Raw genomic sequence first — 21,145 nt, forward strand, 5'->3', positions numbered from 1 at the left:
ACCCACCCCATCTCATAGGCAGCTTCTCCACACTGAGCCCCGAGAGTACCAGAGAAGGGCAGTAGTTCACACCAGGTTCCCGTCACAGCAACACTCAGCGCAAGTAGACATCTGGTACACAGACGTATGTACCTGCGAGTGTTCAGATTAGAGGACCAAGAATGACATAACGAATCAATCATCGCTCTGCAGATTAGTGCTAAACAGGATACGTTGTATCGCCACATGATTTAGGAACCAGCGAAATAATTTAAAGTCTTATGTTCATGTGAGGTAAAAGGACATTGTAAAACCCAACCGGACTGACTTTAGAGAAAAATGAAGTACAGGAAGTCCCCGGGTTATGAACGAGTTCCATTTTTGAGACTGTTCGTAACCCAATTTTGTATGTAACTCGGAACAGTGTCCGCGCATGCGCACTTGGGCCGGGGATCGTTGCCGCACATGGTCCGGGGTTCCCCGGCCGCATACGCACACTTGGCCCGGGGTTGGGTCAAAGAAGGTGTGTGCCGCCGTGGTAGGATCGGGGGCCGGGCCCGCTTACGAACCGACCACAAAGGTCGGTTCGTAAGTACGGGCATTCGTAAGTCGGGGACTTCCTGTACTGCATATCGGAACCAAAGACAATTGATTAACTCAAAAGTAAAATATTACCAGGTTCTAAATGTGAAATCATAAGCAGAAATACTCATATCAGATAGCAATGTGTAGCATGAAACAGGCAACATTCAAAGTTAATGACCTTCTGTCAGAACTACAAAAACTCAGGTCACTGACACCAAAACCGAATTTTCCAAAATTCGATGTCGCTCCGCGATACACAAATGTTCAGCTTATTATCTGAGCAGAATGAAACAACCAAATGCTGTTAAACCCACTACAAGATCAATTTAACAGATGAATCTGCAGTTCAGTGTTTTAAAATCAATGGTAAGCATCTCATCACAGAAAAAAATGTGAAATATGTCAGTTGATCTGCACATTCTGTAACCAAGTGGGTTGAAAAGTACATTTTTAATAGTATACTCCTGGGCATTGACAACTTTTGTTCACTTGCGACCTTATGTCAAAGTTGCAGTGCTTACTAGGAGTTTTGAAACAAATGGAAATGTGAGAACAGATGATCAAAAACTTAGTCAGGGATTGGTTTGGAGGAGAAAGGGGAGAGATTCAGGATATTCCAGACCTTTTGATCTTGGCAGATGAAGCCACGGCCACCAATTGTGGAGAATCAAGAATCCAGAATTGGTGAAAAGTTTACGACCTTGAAGGACTAGGGTTGGAAATTACAAAGCTAGGCAAGTACAAGATCACTCTTCAGCCCTCTTTCTACTTACAAACCCACTCATCCCAGACGAAAACTCAAATTTCTCACTTACCTAACATTCCTTAACTTCTAAAAGTGAAGGAACTTACTTGGCCAACGCATACAACGTATATGACGACACCCTATGACAAGGACGCCCAAGTGCAAAGGGCCAAATTTTGCATTCTGCATCAAGTTTGAGAAATGCATTGCCTCTCAGTATTTTGCCTTTTTTAAAATTGGGAATTTTACAGGGATGTTAACAATTTGTAGGGAAAATAGAAGATAGTGCAAGCTAAGAAATGGAGAGTACATCCTGATTTCCTTTATTCTGAAGTAACTCCTCACTTTGCCACACAGAGGGAAAGGAAGAACACCATAGCCAAAAGTTTGCCCAATTTTGAACTAGCCAAAAAATTTGATGAGTAATGAAGTTAGCGAACAAGCCACTGTTGTGTTGCTCCTGCAAGTAAATTCGCAGCATAATTTTGCTGATTCTCTGTGACCCTTCACTCACCAAAGCCACTGTGCGTTAGTTGTCATATAGAGAGCCAGCAAAGCACTTGAACTTCTGCAAAGCAGTTTTGCTACTCATCACAAGATCTAAAGCAAGGATCACTTGCAGCCTCAGTGTTGTGAAAAATGAGCTTCAAGTCCAGACACATCAATATACACTAATTTCTTACATGCTGGCCTGACTTGTTTTAATTACCGAGTTGTTGGTAATTTCAGTTTTAAGTCCTACATGAGTAACAGAATCTTCTGACCTCAGTACAAGGTTAAGTGCTGTGCAATCTCCTTTAGACACAAGCTTGGTCCCCAGAACCTTTACTCTCAATAAGTTAGCTCCTTAAAAGTATAGATTGAAATTGTTACCAAATCCAATGTGGTTTCTATTTCTACAGAATCTGAAAATCTACATCTTGGATCAATCTCTTTCCGTTTCATCTTGTCAGATTTTGTTCGAGTACAATCAGGGTGCTGGATTTTGTTCACAATGATACCTAAATGTTAAACTTTTGGTGATGACAACTACTAATTCAGTATTTCCCAAGATGGTGAAATGACCAAACATTTTTGCAGTCTCTCTTCTTTTAGGCACTTAATGTACTGCAGGGGAAGAGCACAAATTCAATGTGCTTCTTAAGCAATATTTTCAATTGACAATCTCAAATTACTCTAATCACCAATAAATTATCCTATCACTATATAGCCAAAAAATACTGTAACCAGGCAAGCTATGTTTGGAAGGGCAAAATCTATACTTATCCCGCTAAGTGCTTTGAACAGTTCAAGTGGAAATGTTTGTGCACCATTACAGTTGGCTGAAAAACCAAATGGAAAAAATGCCTGCAATGCAACTGCTTGCTAATTTTGCATGCCCATCATTTCACCTTAATATACTTATATTAAATGCAGAACATCTCAGATCACTTCACTCAAATTAACTTATACCAAGGCAGGATGAAAACAAATAAATATGAAACCGGAAGTCTTAATGTGCAATCCATTTATTACACCACTAACACAAGCAGGCAATGCAAGGTCAGGAGAAACAGAGACCATTGGCAAACAATGTGGTTTCTGGTAGCAGAAATGCATAATGCCACCAAGTTAATGGTCATTTCAAGTGAAGCCAGAACAAGTCCATTTAAAGCATGCAATCCTCAGACTGGCAATGCCATGGAAATTCTTATCACAGCCAAGTCTGCTGACAACTGAACACAACGTCACCACTTCATGCATTTACGTAGTACCTTGAACACCTCAAGATGCTTAATTTCAAGGGAAATTAACTGACGAGAAAGAGGAACTAAGACTGCTGGTGCAAACCTTGGACTGACATGACTTAAGAACATTCTTGAAAGGAAAATAGAGTTGGGGAGGGGCTTAAAGAAGCAATCCAGCCTGTGCAGTCTTAAGTGGATGAACATATATGTCTTTCAGTGGATCAAAGAGCAGTGCCCAGCGCATTGTGAGATATCAAGAATTCAGACAACAATTGGGGGAGGGAAGAGGGAAGAGTTCCCCAAGTATTGGCCAATACTCTTAACCAATCTTGAAAAAACAGATAACTTCCCTTGTTAATTGAGAAACCTGTCTGCACAAATTGGCTGCTGTATTCCATGTATGACAACAGGCGACCACACTTCGAAAGTACTCCATTTTCTACAAATATCTTTGGGTTGTTCTGTAAGGGCAGGTGAAAGATGTGATTTAAAATAAAGATTTTAAATGAAGTTAAGAACAAAACATGATTGTAATTTCATGGAAACATTTATGAAACCCCTCCATTATAACTTAGTCCACCATTACAATGCATTGCAAGCTTCAACATGCACATTTAAAAATTAGCCATGTAAAATTTACTTACCAAAAAGGACAAAGTTTTGATCAGCAGCAAACTCAGACAGAGTTAACAGTTACGCTGGGACTAGCGGAGGAAATTGCACAATTTTTTTGAAGCTGTAAGTAAAACATGCTCGCAACAAACAGGAAGTTCTTGTGCATCACCCAATTACAGCATCAAACTACGAGCCCTTTTGGAAAACTCCTGCGCCACTCTGCTTTCCAGTTACTCGGGCAGTGTAAAACTACCTGAAATTTACTGAAATCAAGGTTGTAAAAATAGTATTGTTATTTGAAGGCAAAACTTATGTTGAAATATAAGAATGCCTAGTTTAACTCTGCCAGTTAAAATTTTCAGACTTCAGAGATTGGCAGCATATAGTCTAGGCATAAAGGTGCAAAACACCCAAGTATCAGAATAAACATGACCTTGTGATCAAAACAGCTACATCTTACAACCACAGAAACAGCAATACTGAAAAGGCTGATCCAATGATTCTTTTTCCCCCTTATAAACATTATCTCACAGTAGAAATAATAAAATCCTAAAAATGTTATGCCTTCTTGTTCAAAGTATACTCTTTAGAGTTGAAAATTCACTAATAGTAAACCGGATTTTGATTATATTTTCTGTTCAGTTATTTGAAGGTACCCAAAACCAGGAACATAACATTGTCTCACTTCCATTTTGAAAAGCACATTACTGCAAAATCCAATTGGGTTTGCAAAATGGTTTGGAGTATCATATCAGCATGCTCCCAGGGACTAAAGATCACCCTAAATCCTACAGGTAGCAAGTCTTCACCACTCTGCAATCAGTTCTAGCATGTACAAACTGCTTTCACGTTGGCCTTCAATCACTGGGGTAAGGATGAAAAGAGGCAGTTCTCAATGCACTGGTATCATGCAACCTACCGATACTCTAGCTGTCAAAGACGTTGGCCAGAAAGTTAAATCAAGATTTTGTAGTAGGAATTAATTCCCCTATAATCAATCTACAAAAATAACTGAAGCCTATTTAAGTGGACTGCTCACACACAGCCGCATTCATGAGTGACCTGGAGTTATATATAGTAAGGTGCCACTGTGTATACACTTCAATTAATAAGTGCTGTTACTAAGTTATACGGTCATTAAAGTATTCAAGCAAAGTCAAAGCAAAGAGAAAATATAATAGTTCAAGCTGCCAAGAATGATTCACATTTTAATTCTTACCCCCTCTAGTCCTAGAATGCATCTTTTGGCTACCGATATCTTAACTAGAATGATACCTGGAATGTGCAGGTTGCCTTATGAGGGAAGCTTGTACAGGTTAGGTTTGAATCTGCTGGAGTTTAAAGTGAAAGATAACCTGATTGAAACATACAAATACAAGTCATTTGTACTTAATCACTTTACATTTACATTTTGAACAACCATCTTTTCACGTGATCAGCACAAACAAACAATTTCAAATGGCATTGTACTAAATGAGCAAAATCCGTTAAAATATTCCTCACCCTAACCCATGAATGACAAGTAAACAACAAAATCCTCGGAGAACACCAAACAAAATGGCCACTTATTTTCTACTCCTCTCAAATTAATAATAATCAACCTAATTCCAAGAATTAACAGCTATATCTCCAGGTTTTATATTATCCATCAGACACCGGCTGTAGTGCTGCATAAGCGGCACACCCAAAGAACTGAAAACCCAACAGGCTGCACTTGTTACAGATTTCAGAAACCATTCTATTTACAAAAACAAAAATGAACTGTTATAATCTTAAGTGATGAACAGTGCTGATCTCAAATTCCAAAACATTTCCAACTCCCTCTGCTTCAATTAGGTGCCTTTCAGACCAAGCTATGAGAGAACATAACACATTTTGTAAATTGCCAGCTTGGTTCATCTTGTAGCACCTTTTCTTTCCAATTAAAAACATGCAGGTATGTACTAGGCAGACATAACAGTACAAATCTGGGGAATTGCTGCATTACTATGCTGTTAAAAGAGAGCCTGCCCAGCTATTTCCACTGTAAAAAGAGCTCATCATACCAAAACAAAAGCACAAGTTCTCGCATTAATATTCCTCACAAATTAAACAGTAGCATAAATAGATCAACAATATATTTTTCTCACGGTCACCTTCAGTTAAAATTTAAACACATCCACTTAGCAAATCTTTGCGTTTAATGATAGGGACATTTTAAAGATATTCAAAATCGACATTCAAATCAAGTTATTTCTCATCTCAGTAATAACACTGCCAAACTACTCTGTCAGACAATTAGGGTTCAACAACAGTTTTGGTCCCTCTACTATTCATCTGAAATTTGAGATACAATAACTAACAACTTGCAACAAGCTTTTCTCTTCCTAATTTGACACACTGTTCCAGCTGAATGGACTGATTTTTGTATTATATTCCGGAACTATGAATATATTCAGTCCCAAGCTAATTTACCAAGAAACAATTCTAGTCTCACCAAATTAACACATTTGTGCCTTTATCCCTACATTTACAGGAAAATTACAACCACCTCCCTCAAAGATCAACTGGACGTCGGCATCATTGCCATGGCCAGAATGAATTGCCATTTCCTTCAAAATGTTGGTGAATCACCTTCTTGAACCACAGCAGCCCATCTGGTGAAGGAACTTCCAAAACTTCTGCTCATGGGGAATTCCAGGATTTTGATCCAGTGCCAATAAAGGAAGTACAATACATTTCCAAGTCTGGAATGGAATAGAACTTGCAACTGTTGATTTGTCCCACGTGCTTTCTGCTCTTGCCATTCTAGACCATAGAAACTGCGAAACTGAGGTGCTGCCAAACAAGCCTTCGGAAGTTCCTGCAATATGTATTAAATAATACACACCATCCCTCAGTGGAGGTGGAGTCTAGGCTAATTAGTCCTAAATGGTGTTCAGCTTCTTGAGTGATGTTGGAGATGAAACAGCATCACTTCTGGGCAAACTCCCAATTTATCACAAGTTCCCATACATGAGTGAAGATGAATAAGCAGGGTTGGCTAAGCTGGACGTATCTCCGTTTAATATCATGCAGAAAATGATTCCAGATTATCTCTCCTCCGTCATTACAAAGGGTGTTTGACCTGAAATGTTAACCGTTTCTTACTCTGTGAATGTTTCCAGGATTTTCTGTTTCTATTTCAGATTTCCAGCAGCTGTATATTTTCAATTGTCCTCTTATCTATACTGTACTTCACAGTTGTAATTTCATATGGTTGTTTACTAGGCCATTAGAAAGAGTCGTTAGCAGGAAATCACATTGCTGAGGTCCTGAAGTCACACACAGGCCAGATCAGATAAGGATAGCTGATTTCCTCTCCATAAAATTAACCAGTTGCATTTTGGATCAGAGGCCCATTTAGTCCTCAATGAAAATAAAGCTAATCTGTGGCCCACCTCCATGCATGCTTTCACCCTGCCCACCACCCCCTCTCTTAACACTTTCGTCCATCTTTCAAAAAAGTACAATTGCAGATTTCTACCATTTGCACATAACAATGCCTGAAAGGCCTAGGTCTAATTTTAAGACCACATGCACAAGTCAGAGATCACCCAGCAAGCCAAAAAACAGACTTATCAATTCCATATATATATAATAAGTCATTCCATTACTTTCTCAGTTCTACGGGCTGTTGGTCTAGCTTCTGTAGTCTCTCCTCATAAATTTAACTCTCAAAGTCTGGAGATTCTTCTGTTAACCCAGGGTTTCAATTGGCCCAGAACTGCCCAAATGACTGCAGTTGTTGTCTGTACAGCTTTGGCTAATTTTAATCTCTGTGCTCCCGTTCTATAGATATGAAGGCCAGGATGCCATTCATTTTTTGATTACTTTCTGCAGTTGTCAATGACATTTTGGTGATGGTCCATGTGCATGGATTTTAAGAAAAATCTGGCAGTTACATGGTCCCATTGCTTATGCTATTTTAAAATCCAAATTTTCATTTCACTGAATTGAAATTCTTTCTGTTCTTGGAGGTGGTGGTGTGAGAGTTGAACTTGTAACTTCAAATCATTAAGCTGTGCTTCTGGATAACCAGATCAATAACTATTAAGCTACAATACATTACAAAGTGCAGGTTGGAGCACACCTGGAGTTTTGTATTCTCTCTTTAGCTGAGAATTTCAGCTGGAAGAGTCTGGTTTGTCTTGGATTAAAGACTCTGGAAACCCAGTGCAACTTGATTGTTCCATCCAGATTGGGTAGGTCTCATTATTACCAAGACAAATTAAGAGATTCAAATATAGAAAGTTCACAGATGAGCTGCCCATAACACACTATTCTAAAAATAGTGTATACAAGATGAATTCAATTGCTCACTTGGTCAAATGTCCAAAACACAACATCTGACATCACTTTTTAAATAAAGATTCAAAGTCTGACTAAAATCTGATAAAGCTTTCTTCATTTTAAAAGACATTTCCAAGGGGCATACAATTCATGTGCAAGGAAAAAGATACACCACAATCTATTTATTAAAAAGGCTCAATCCGACTACCAGATCTGAAGGGGGTTCAGATAGACTGTGGCAGAAAGATAGTGGGATTCTGGATTTTAGGCCAGATAGAGACTCAGGCAAGCCAAAGCTACAGGTCAGAAGATCCTCTTTTCAATACTATCTATATCACAACTATAACTGAAATTGTGTTTGCATTGGAGAACAGGGTTCAGAAAATCAATGTGGGCCCTCAGTTTGTCAGGTTTCACCACTTGCCATTACTAATACAACACCACTGCGTTTATACCAAAGCCACAACCTCAGAATATACCCCAAAACATTCTTGTTAGAACCTCAATGAGAAGTTAAAAATAAGGAGCAGATAAAACAGTGCTGTTGTAAGTAGCTTCTTACAGAGAGATGTTAAATGCTTGAGGGAAGGAATTCCAGTGCATGGGGCCTAGGCAGCTGAAGGCACTGATCCCAAATGGGGATGCAATGAACTCAACAGGTGATTTGAAATTGCTCAGGCCCATTTCTGGACTGCGTGAAACCAAACAACAGATGTTGCCACCCATGCTCTCAACTTTTAAAACTAAATCACATTTAGAGATTCTGTAGATAGACAGTCACACAAAGCTTTTTCCAAGCAAGCATAGGTGCAAATCAAAAACCACAATAAAACTGAGTTTGCCGGCGGCACTTCCCATCTCAAAGCTACAATTCTTGGAATGTTTGTGTGGTCTAATTGCAGACTCTAATGAGACAAACAGATAGAAAGTAAACTACCATATAAGGTTTTATCCAAGTTAACTGCTGCTAACCAATGCTAAGCATCGATCGCCTTTGAGAAGAAACTTCACAACTATAAATGGAATTTTATTTCACAAAAAATATACAAGCCATACATGCTGGAAACAAAAATATCTAAACTTCTGTTTTCACAAACTCAATGCAATTAGCTATAGAGCAAGATATTTTTTAAGTTCAGTGTTATCTTTTAAAAACTCTGCTCCATCTACGAACTCAGTCATCACTAGAAACAAACACATTTATCTTTTTTGATCAGTGTAAATACCCAACTCTAACAACTAAATTTGCACTAACCAAGCATGTGGTAGTTTAGTTCCCATCTCTATATTTCAAGATCAAATAACAATATGCAAAATGTAACTGATATCTTTCCTTTTACAATCTTGCACACTTTAACAAGGCAGAAAGGTCCCGAAGGGTCCTGACCAAAAACATTGACTGCCTGCTTTTTCCCCAGCATCATAATGTTTTTCATTAACAAGGCAGAATCCTAAAAAGGCAATTCAATAAATTGCTGTGCCAAAACAATTCTAGAAAAATGGCCTAAGTAACTGGCAGACTGGACAAACTGATTAAATACATTTCAAGGGTGACAAAACACAGCTCTTCCACAACAGCCTTTATTAATTAGCACTAAACCTTAAAACAACAGCATTTATACATCTTCCCATGATTAACCATTATTGGCCATCTGATCTTTACCAGCCAAAACTAACCAGTCTAAGAAATTTTGCTTTTCCCTTTCTCCTACAAATTCTGACATTGTTATTTCAGAATCAGATTTATTATCACTGACATATGACATGAAATTTGTTTCGCGGCAGCAGTACAGTGCAAGACATAAAAATCTGTAAATTACAAAAATAAATAAATAGTACAAAAAAGGAAATAATGAGGTAGTGTTCATAGGTTCATAGATTCAGAAATCTGATGGCAGAAGGGGAGAAACTGTTCCTGAATCATTAAGTATGGGTCTTCAGGCTCCTGTACCTCAGGCAGTGCCTCTCAAAGATGTCCTCGATGGTGGGGAAGGTTGTGCCCGTGACAGAGCTGGATGAGCTTATAACCCTCTGCAGCCTCTTGCAATCACGTGCATTGGAGGCTCCATACCAGGCAGTGATGCAACCAGGCATTCTGCCTGGTTGCATCACTGTACATCTACAGAAGTTAGTAAGAGTCTTTGGTGACATATCAAATCTCCTCAAACTCCTAATGAAGTAGAACCACTGGCGTGCCTTCTTTGTGATTGCGTCAGTGTAATGAAGGCTCATCACTGCAATCATTTGTATTATTTTGCTTCTGCCCAAGTCTTCAAAATCCCATACACTGCATTACTTTAAGTACTCTAACTTGAAAAATGACACTGATAATTATGGTTACAAATACAGTTTCTGATCTGAAGTGTGGTGCTGAACTTAAATAACTCTCTCCTTCTCTACATTTCAATTATTAGAAATCTGGATGAAAAGGAATATCAAACTTATGTATGTCTATGAGAAGAATAGGCATAATGGTTTGAAAATTTGAAGCAATTTTTTTTTAAGAATTCAAGGTGAGATCGTCAGTTTTAGGAAAAAACAAAAGTATGGATGCCGCAGATCTGAAATAAAATCAGAAAATGTTGGAAGTGTTCAGCAGGTCAGGCAGCAAACGCCAAGACAGAAACAGTTAATTTTTTTTTCTTAGCCACTGAATGCTTGAAGTATTTTGCTTTTGCTGTAAACTATAGCTAAAATGCCCTTGAAATTTAAAAATAGAGAAGATTTTCTTTGGTACTAACCCTTAGTTAAATGATAGCATGGATTTTGCTGGCATATGTCAGCATTTCTAGTAAATGTCAGCATGTCTTACACATGTATTGTAGGACGTACAAGTCCAAAACTTACTTGGCAGCAGTGGCACATCAGTCAATATGCTCCACCACTGCATTCCCATGGGAGTAAAGCAGCTGAACTTCTCCAGCAAAGATTCTCAGATCCCGATTTCAATGGAAGCTGCAGATTTGCCGAGAAATGGAAAAAGTTCCTTTTTCATTTTAATGTTGGTTTAATGACTATTTAAGTGTTCAAAATAAGTTGACCTTATCAAAAAATTTGAATTTTTCATCTATTAAACATGAAATGGGGAATTAAGTGGTTCTAAATGACAACCATTCATAACTCTCACAGCTTTGATAGCAAAGCTCTCAGGGGCATTTCAGAGGTACTTGCATGCTGTGGCGTTGGAGGACCTGCTGCTGGACTCCATGATGCCGTGAGACAGCAAAGGAAGTCATGTACCGCCCCCCCCCCCCCACCCCCACCTAGATTCAGATGTGCAGTGATTGATGGTGCTGACTGCAGGGATTGAACCTATGTCGACAGGATCAGGCCTAATTAATCCAAGTTTTGAAATAAATAAAATTGGGAATGTTTAGGGGAAAACGCACACCATCTTCCTTGACAGTGTGCTCAGTTCTCTGGGGTGGAACATGAACCCATGACTTTTTAAAATGAGGGATGAGTGACACCACTGAGCCAAGGTTGAAAGCGCAAAAATTGTGCTCATTTATGAAGAACAGCGTAACAAGTTCCAATTTATTTCCAATATTTATAATACATATAATAGCTCCTCATGCTGGTTGGTTAAGGACTTCTGTAATGGTGATAAATGACACAAGGGAGTGGGAAATGTTAACGAAGCAATGGAAATTGTATGAGATGACCAACAGCAGTATCAAAATTCATAGCATCTAGTTACATATGTAGATTGGAAGCAACTACTCCAGCCAATAAACAAGAAGCTGGAGGAACTCAGCAGGTCAGACAGCATCTTTGGAGGGAAGTGCACAGTTAACATTTTGTGTCGAGAGCATTCATCTGGACTAAAAGATAAGAGGGTAGATAGCTAGTATAAAGAGATGAAGGGAAGGAGAAGAGCAAGGGCTGGCAGGTAATAGGTGGATCCAGGTGAGGGGTGATAGACAGATGGAGGAAGGAAGAGTGGAAATAGCGACAGAGGCTGGGAGGTGAGAGGTGGAGGTGACAAACGGGCTGCAGATGACGGAAGGGCTGCAGCATGGAATACAGTAAGGGAGGTGGGGAGGGCAGATGTAAACAGTAGGGGGAGGGGACCTCGTGGAAGGAGTGTACAGGTGATGGGCAGATGGGGTGGGTGTAGGAGGCACTGGGTAGATCACGAGGAGAGACAAAAGAGACAGAGGGGAAAATTTACCTCAAAATGGAAAATTCAATTCTCCAGCTATACATAAAAATTATAGATTCTACTTGGACTCTCCAGTTCAAGAGTATCCAATCTCTGCAACCAAAGTACAGGAAATCTGACTTACAAATTCCAAACAGTTTGGCATATCTTGCTCTTCTATTTCTCATTTGCTTATTTATCCACTTTGAACAGCAGTTTTGCAAAAGGCTACTCTGACAACATTGCTCCAATGCTGGACACAAATACCAATAACTTAGCAGCAACTTAAACCAGTTTACTGGCAACCCAGTCCTTAACAATGACTTCCTCTACCATCAGTGCACAGTGGCTGCAGTGCACACCATCTGTAGTTACTTGCTTAAACAACTTCAACAGGACCTCCCAAATAGACATTCTCTAGCATCCAGGCACTACTGCATCCAGCTGAGAGGGAAAGTACCACCACAGTTTAATTATCTGATAAACTGAAATACCATAGTCTCTCAACACTACCTGCCCTGACAGTGTGCCAGTTTGAGGGCAAGGCTCGACCCCATGACTTTTCAAACGAAGATGGCTCAAAGCACAAAATTAATGCTCACTAGAAAAAAAATAGAACAAATTCTAACTTTTGTATGCAATTTTATTCCACTACTCTCTCCCCACTTTTATATACAACAAAAATCACACACCAGAGTTTGGAAAACAACCAAGCTTTGAATAATTAATAGAGCTGTATTTAAAACAGGGCTGAAGAAATTTGTATATAGGGAAAACAAAAACAGCCTAATTTGAAGAAAATTCTCAGCAGCCCATAGGACAACAAAGTGATCCAAAGTCAGTTGTTAAAAATCTGGAAAGAATTCGTGACTGCTGCTTTGCTGGGCTTGAAATTAAAAGAAAATTGATCAGATGCTTTAACCTAAAAAGTTATCTGCTTTTGTGTTTTGATTATTGTTGCTCATTAAGTGCAACACATGAAAACAAAATGAAACCTGATTGTAACTGGGTCTTACGAATAAAATAGTAAACTCTGAACACAATGAACAAGGACGAAAGTATCTGGACAAAGAATTTTTCCAATTAATCACTGTTGAAATTAGGAAATTAAAATAGTTAATTCAGATAAGTTAGTTATAATCTGAAGAGATAGAAAAGCATGCAAAGCCATAGATTTCCTATTCCTACAAAAAGACTAAACCCAGTAAATTTTCCAGAACAAAAAAAAAATCACACAGCATATCAATGATATGTTTCTTATTTGGTCATTTTAAATTAGGACCTTATTATGCACAACAGTTAAAAGGCAATGTCTACAACCTGAAGTAGAATCTTCAAGAAACAACTGAGCTAATATGTAAACATTCAAAAATCACCAACTTCTGCCTGGATGGTGGGTCAGAAGAAAATACCCAACTCTAACTCAATGCAATGAGTAAACACAGAGCAACAAATACTAACAATGTAAAAACACAAGGGTTTTATGGCATAATTGAAGTGTTGCATGAAACATTGGTTTCATTTACTTAAAACGTTCATGCCTTTCGTTCTTTACTCAATGAGCACTCTAAAAACTTGAGAACAAATTACGGTTGACATTCTACTGCTGTACAGAGGGAGTACAATAATGTCAGACCTGCCTTCTTTCAATGAGACCTTAACCCAAGGTTCTGTCCTCTCCAGCAGAGATGGATGATTCCAGTCATCACGCCAATAATTACCTTTTAATCAACACCATAAACAAATTGCATTACTGTTTGAGAGAGCTTACTGTACACTAACTGGCTGCAGGTTTTCCCAAAATGACAAAAGCTGTAAAGCTTTTGGGTTAAAACAAGACAAAGTTCCATATAATTGCAAATGCCTTTACCTGTTCAGACTCAAGGCAGAGACTCACCGTTTACCAGAGATGAACTCACTGCTTTGAACAAATACTATTTTAGACCCAGGGTTGAATGTCATGGACAATGAAACAGTATATAAAGATTTGATTCCTTTGCACTTACTAAAATTATAAAACTGATGTTATCACACTCCTGGCCTTCTGATCTGTATACACACAGTCACTCAGCTGACAGTATTTAAAAAAGATATCCACTTGGGCCAATGTGGTGGGAACCTGATACAACGTCCTGTGCAGGAACCTGGTGCAAATCGCTAGCCTCTGCTGATGCGCTGACAGCAATGATATTGCCCCAAATCTTGGAGTGGAGAGGCCACCCATGAGGACTGGTGTTGGGGAGGCTAGGGTGGCTGGTGCAGCCCTGAGATGTGGGGCTCAGGGCTCCTTCCTCGCCAGCACAATGTATACGCCATTTCTGGGGAACAGCAGCTCATGTCAACAGACCACTGGATCCTACATCTCCCCTCATTACCACCTGTCAGTTGTAAGCTGCTGTTCACCTCCCTCTGTTTAGCTGCATGGCTCTTCTTAGCCTAGGGATTTGTCAACAAGTGAGACATTAACAAACACAACAGTCTGCTTCAATGAATACCTTACCCATCCAATAAATATTAATTGAAGTGAAGTGGCATTACCCTGTATTACATGAACAAAAGACAAAAGCATTGATGAAGCACATCTGCGATTTGTGGGATTTTCATCTGTGAAGATTAAAGGCTTTTGCCAATAATACAGCAACCTTGATTCAAACATGACTTGATTCTTTCTTGGGAGCTTTTGGACACTGAAGTTATGTAGGCACAGGTGAAATGCACGTTTATTTTCCATTTGCTTGTATGCAGAGGTGGTGTGAGCTGCATTCCAAATGTAGTACATATGATACATTTGGCCACAATGATCATATTTCATACCACCAAGCATCCCAGTTCTTTATCAGATAAAACTCGACCAGTACTTACAGTACCGAGATATTGATTCTCCCCCACAATATGTTTTGTCATTCATTCCTCAGTACCTTGCATAGCAGGATAATAAATTGAAAGAGCAAAATTAGTAACAATCACATTCAGGACATTATATAATTTCCAACTGTTGTCATTAGCAACAAAGTCATCAATAACCTAGCCAGTCTGGCACAGCAACATTTCTGATTTTGCCTTTGGTACATGGAAAAGTGAAGATATATATCTACTTACTGCCCACTGCTTCAATGAGAAAGTTGGGGAGGAGTTGCACCTGCTACCTTTTGTTCGTTCAAGTGATTGACTCTCAATAAGTTTCTCTGGAGTGTCGGAGAATGAGGGGAGACCTGATAGAAGTTTATAAAACTATGAGAGGCATAGATTGGGTCGACAGCCAGAATCTTTCTCCCCCAGGGTAGAAACATTGAACACTAGAGGGCACAGCTTTAATTTGAGAGAGGGAAAAGCTTAAAGAAGATTGCAGGGCAAGTTTTTACTTTAGACAGAGAGCAATAGTACTTGGAATGCAGTGCCAAGAGTGGTAGTGGAAGCAGATACAGCAGTGGCGTCCAAGAGGCCTTTAGATAGGCACATGAATATGCAGGTGATGAATGGTGAATGAATGAATGATGAATACATCACGTGCAAGCAGAAGGGATCGGCTTAATTTGGCATCATGCTCGGCACATACATATTGGGCCGAAGGGCCTGTTCCCCTGCTGTAGCATTCTATGTTGTGTAATAATGTTTTAAGTAGTCTGACAAGTCATTCAGCTATACAAAATGCAGGTGCAAAACAATTCACCATGACTATGACCAATTTTCATACTTTCATGCTAATGAAAGATTAGACTAGCCATCATAACTATTTTCCAAGAAAAACACTATCATTTTCCAGGATTTAAACTCTGAACTGAAACATTGATTCTAAAGGCTGTGGTCTTTACTGCACTTTATTCCTCCAGGCCACACTGCCCTATCTACACTGAACACAAGTGGAGCACAGAAGCATCAACAGGCAAGATTTTAAAAATTTGTGCACACCTTTCTGCAAAAAGAACTAGCTGCTGTCAATTGATGCCATAATGCACCGGAAAGTCAAGGTGTTTAAATAGATGCAACTTTGAAAGGTAACAGAATTGAGTCAAACTCACTTAAATACTTTGAACATGTTGCATTGCAGTGTCCTTAAAGAATTTTAAACACCAATAAATTACAAGGTTGCTCCAAAAAACTAACAGTAAAATATTCAGTGAATTGTGGCCTAATGTTCAGAAACAGTGAAGTTCAGCACATTTCAAGGAAAGCAAATATAGAAAAGTCATCTGCCCCTTTGATTATGAATCTAATATTCCAGTTTGATTTTGTTAATGATCAAAATATATTTACTCTCATCTATTGAAACGCTTTTGTATTTAAATATGGAAGTTGTTGCATTACACTTGCTGGCAATTTCTCTTTATTACCAGTAGTCCAAGCAATACGATTCAAAAAAATTTGTCCCAAAAACACAAGACGAGATTTTGCAAGCCGAGCAGCTGTCACTAAATTACCAATACACCTAATACGCAACATCCCTAGAAACCTCTTTACGCTTCTCTGTCACTTCTATGTTCCAACTAAATATGCATCCTCAAACATAGGTCATTTCAAACCTGTCATCTGAGGAATGCATCCACTCCTATACCATGGTTTCCATTATCTGTCATTTTTGGAATGCACATTGAAGCATGGCAGGGTGGAATGTATCCACCCATCTGATATCACTAGAACAAGTCCCATACAGTGCACATTGTGAATCACATAGCCTTATGCTATAGGTCTACTTTATCCTTAAAAGGAAATGTTTAGAAATACGTCATAAGAACACACGTTGTCACCTTGTAATGTCAGTTTCCGAAGAGTGCACTGCAACAACTTTAAAACTTTAGCTCTGAAAGTTTGCCTTGTTCTTAATATTCCCGAGACATTTGGCTTTTAACTTTGCAAATCTGCTAGAACTTAATCTATACCTTGCATTCAACTCACAGATGAGTGAATAATTGGGTTGACATACGGATATTAAAATTGCTTAATGCTAAAGCTATGGTTCAGACATCAGCATTGAACAATTTTTATTTAAATATAACAATCAATATAATTAAATTTTTTAATACATCTGTGGTAGGAAATACATATGAATCAATACTGTGATCTTTAAACACTTAAAGGATACACATGACAACTGCCTTCAGCAACAAAAGATGAATGCACACAAACCAAAACATCAAGAAATTAGGTAAAGATTTCAAGGGTGCAGGCAATCTGACAGTAGTTAATAAAAATCCAGCTCTCCTATCACACTTGGCATCCTGGAACTCCTCAATTAACATTATTAAACAAGTTAATAGATAAGATTTGTACTGTCTGTTTAACTGGACATTTTCAACATAGTCAAATCAAACACATCAAGCAACCTTTATGGAGGTAGAAAAGCTGCTGTAGATCAATCAGCCCTTTATCAATACTACATTAAAAAACTGAGCACCTTTGCAGATTTTCAACACAGCACAGTAAACAAATGAAATTCCACATGGAAAAAAACAACTGAATCCATTGCCACACTTTGGTCACTAGAAGGAACAATAATATTAAGTATCACTGCAACTACCCACATGCGACAAATTAATTTAATATCCTTTATCTTCCCCTTTTGGTATTAAGCCTACCCTTGTGGTGATATCAAAGTGGTTAGTGCTGTGGTTAAGGAAACTGTAGTGCAGCTTAGCTCTGTCAGCTTCCACCTCAGCTACAGCAGAGCAGCAAAGTGGTTTTGACTGTGGTTTTCAGGATCTTCTGAGGCGACCTTGCTTCTCAGACTTAATGCAACACTACCTCCAATGGAATGCAAGCATAAATGTGAACTCTAGATGGGTCACTACAAGCTTGAATTTATTCACAATAAAAACATACTCCTCTGTACCCAGTCTGGGGTTTAGAATGGCATCTTACATTTGGAGGTGCCATCTATGCCCAGCTGACAGATGGTTTATTCCGCACATAGTTCAGCACCCATTGCCATTCGCAGGTGTTGACTGAATGATTTTAACATCACCCCCCCACCCCAGTTCCAGTGATCATGTTTCCTCCCCTTCTAAACACTATAATCTTTTCTCCCACGATTAGTTGAGTGGGTGGGGGAAAATAAACCTTCCCAACCCGGGGATCCAACCCACAGGGGGAGGGAAGAGGTGGGGTGATCCTGTCCTTGGGGGGGGGGGAATCCGATCCAATCCAGTCCCCTGGTGGGGGTGGGGTAGGAGAGGGAATGCGCAGAGGTAGAGGAGATCTTATCCTGGGGGGTTGAGGGGAGCGGGGGGGGGGGGGGTTGAGGCAAAGGGGATCCAGATTCCACCACACCCCCCCTTCCCTCCTCCCCCCCCCTCCCACCAGGAGGGTGAAGCAGTGGAGGATCCTGTCCTGGGGGGGGGTTGAGACGGGAGGGGGGAATCCTGTCCCAGAGATAGGCAGTCCAAACCCCACAGGGGAGGAGGGAGGGATCCTGTCCTGGGAGGAGGGGGGGGATCCTGTCCCGGGGGGAGGGGGTCCCAACCCCGGGGAGGGTACTGTCCCGGGGGAGAGGGGGGGTATCCTCTCCCGGGGGGAGGGGGCCCCAGCGCCCGGGGGGGAGAGGGGGGGGTATCCTCTCCCGGGGGGAGGGGGCCCCAGCGCCCGGGGGGAGAGGGGGGGGTATCCTCTCCCGGGGGGAGGGGGCCCCAGCGCCCGGGGGGAGAGGGGGGGGTATCCTCTCCCGGGGGGAGGGGGCCCCAGCGCCCGGGGGGAGAGGGGGGGGGTATCCTCTCCCGGGGGGGAGGGGGCCCCAGCGCCCGGGGGGAGAGGGGGGGGTATCCTCTCCCGGGGGGAGGGGGCCCCAGCGCCCGGGGGGAGAGGGGGGGGTGTCCTCTCCCGGGGGGAGAGGGGGGGTGTCCTCTCCCGGGGGGAGGGGGCCCCAGCGCCCGGGGGGAGAAGGGGGGGGTATCCTCTCCCGGGGGGGAGGGGGTCCCAGCGCCCGGGGGGAGAGGGGGGGTATCCTCTCCCGGGGGGGAGGATGTCCCAGCCCCCGGGGGAGGGAGGGAGGGAGGGATACTGTCCCGGGGGGAGTGGGGGGGGGAATCTTGTCCCTACCCCCGAGGGAGGGGTGACCCCCCCGCCCCGCCGCCCACCTGGTGCAGCGCCGTCAGCCCGTCCACATTGGCGTAGTTGATGTCGGAGCCGCGGTCCAGCAGCTTCTTCACCTCGTCCGTGTCGCCGCTCGAGCAGGCGGCCAGGAAGACGGCGCCGTCGTCGAACTTGACCTTGGTCTTCTTCTTCTTGAGCACGGGCGGCTGGAGCTCGGTCTCCGAGCCCAGCCAGCGCTTCAGCTGCTCGTTCCGCTTCTGCTTGGCGTCCGCCATCTTCTGCCTTCTTCTCGCCCGCCCGCCCGCTATCCCAGCGAGCTGGGAGCCATGGCGCCGCTCATCTGCATAACCTCGCGAGAGCTCGCCCGATCCGCCCTCACCGGTCCGCCGCGCGTCACTCACCCGCGGGGAGGGCGGGGCGGGAGAGACCAGTGACGCCACCCTGCTCTGACGTCACCCTGCTCTGACGTCACCGGCTGGCAGCAGTCTGAACTTGGTCCCTGGGACTTGGTCCAATGGTTTTGTAAATTATACATCGCCGGTTGGTTTATTATTGTCACATGGACCGACGTACAGTCGAAAACTTTTGTTTTCCATACAGGGGCGGTGGTGCAGCGGTCAGCGTAACGCTATTCCAGCGCCAGCGACCCGGGTTCAATTCCGGCCGCTGTCTGCAAGGAGTTTGTACGGTCTCCCCGTGTCTGCGTGGGTTTCCTCCGGGCGCTCCGGCTTCCTCCCACATCCCAAAGACGTACGGGTTAGGAAGTTGCGGGCGTGCTATGTTGGCGCCGGAAGCGTGGCCACACTTGCGGGCTGCCCCCCAGAACACTCTACGCAAAAAGATGCATTTCGCTGTGTGTTTCGGTGTACATGTGACTGATAAAGATATCTGATCTGATCTTATCTTTTTTGCTGAACAATCCCAGGGCTTACGTATGATGAGCGTTTGTCGGCTCTTGGAGTACAGAAGGATGAGAGGGGACCTCGTAGCGACATTTAAAATGTTGACAGGAAAGGATAGAGTAGATGTGGCTAGGCTGTTTCCCTTGGTGGGCGAGTCCAGGACCAGAGGGCACAATCTTAGAATTAGAGGGTACAGTTTCAAGACAGAGATGAGGAGAAATTTCTTTACCCAGAGGGTGGTGAAATTGTGGAACTCCTTGCCACGCACAGCAGTGGAGGCCAGATCAGTGGGGGTGTTCAAGGAGGAGATAGACAGATATCTAAATAGTCAGGGTATCAAGGGATATGGGGATAAGGCTGGAAAATGGGATTAGAATAGGTTTTTTTTCCCACCCCATTTCTTTTTCCCTTTTCCTTGGAGCAGACTCGATGGGCCGAATGGCCTGCTTCTGCTCCCTTGTCTTGTGATCTTGTGATCTCTGAGTTTGCTCTCAATGGGCCAAATGGCCTCCCCTCGTTCTTAAGAAAAATATGAAAAAACAATCTGTTTTCATTTTAGCTCTGGTTCCTTGGCTAATCATTTTAATTTTGAAGGAAAAGCTTGGACAAGCTAGAACTTGCTTACGGACAAATCTAGGCAGGCATGGTAGTGTAATATTATTACAGCGCCAGAGACTCGGGTTCAATTCCTGCCACTGTATGTAAGGAGTTTGTACGTCCTCCCTGTGTCTGCGTGGGTTTCCTCCTGGTGCTCTGGTTTCTTCCCACGTTCCAAAGACGTGCAGGTTAGGAAGTTGTGGGCATGTTATGTTGGTGCCGGAAGCGTGGCGACACTTGTGGGCTGCCCCCAGAACATTCTGCACAAAAAGATGCATTTCACTGTGTGTTTCACTGTACATGTGACTAATAAAGATATCACCATCATCATTTCATCTCAAAGTCCATGCGTGCACAGGTGCAATAAAAAACTTACTTGCAGCAGCATCAAGGCACAGAGCATCAGATAAGCAGCATTCACAAGAAAAACGTACCTTAAACATAAATTACACACAATTTTCACAAGAAAGAACACAAATAGAACAAAAAAGGTCCACTTTACTGCAAAGTGATCAAA

The 21,145-nt window shown here is 41.8% G+C and overlaps 1 protein-coding gene across 7 annotated transcripts in view; it reads right to left on the reverse strand.

The window, feature by feature from the left end:
- ppp1r12a (protein phosphatase 1, regulatory subunit 12A) overlaps positions 1–19,528 on the reverse strand; it is a 145,955-nt gene extending 126,427 nt beyond the window's left edge. For 5 of the 7 annotated variants that reach the window (XM_052030625.1, XM_052030624.1, XM_052030623.1 and 2 more), the window contains exon 1: positions 19,174–19,497. In XM_052030625.1, coding sequence (XP_051886585.1) covers positions 19,174–19,404 — 231 coding nt within the window. In that variant the 5' untranslated portion in view covers positions 19,405–19,497. Of the gene's footprint in view, positions 1–19,173 lie in introns of all 7 variants that reach the window. The other 2 variants (XM_052030621.1, XM_052030626.1) reach the window with 2 other exon arrangements.
- Positions 19,529–21,145: the final 1,617 nt, after the last annotated feature.

This window comes from Pristis pectinata, chromosome 15 (genome assembly GCF_009764475.1).
Source record: "Pristis pectinata isolate sPriPec2 chromosome 15, sPriPec2.1.pri, whole genome shotgun sequence".
NCBI lineage: Eukaryota > Metazoa > Chordata > Chondrichthyes > Rhinopristiformes > Pristidae > Pristis > Pristis pectinata.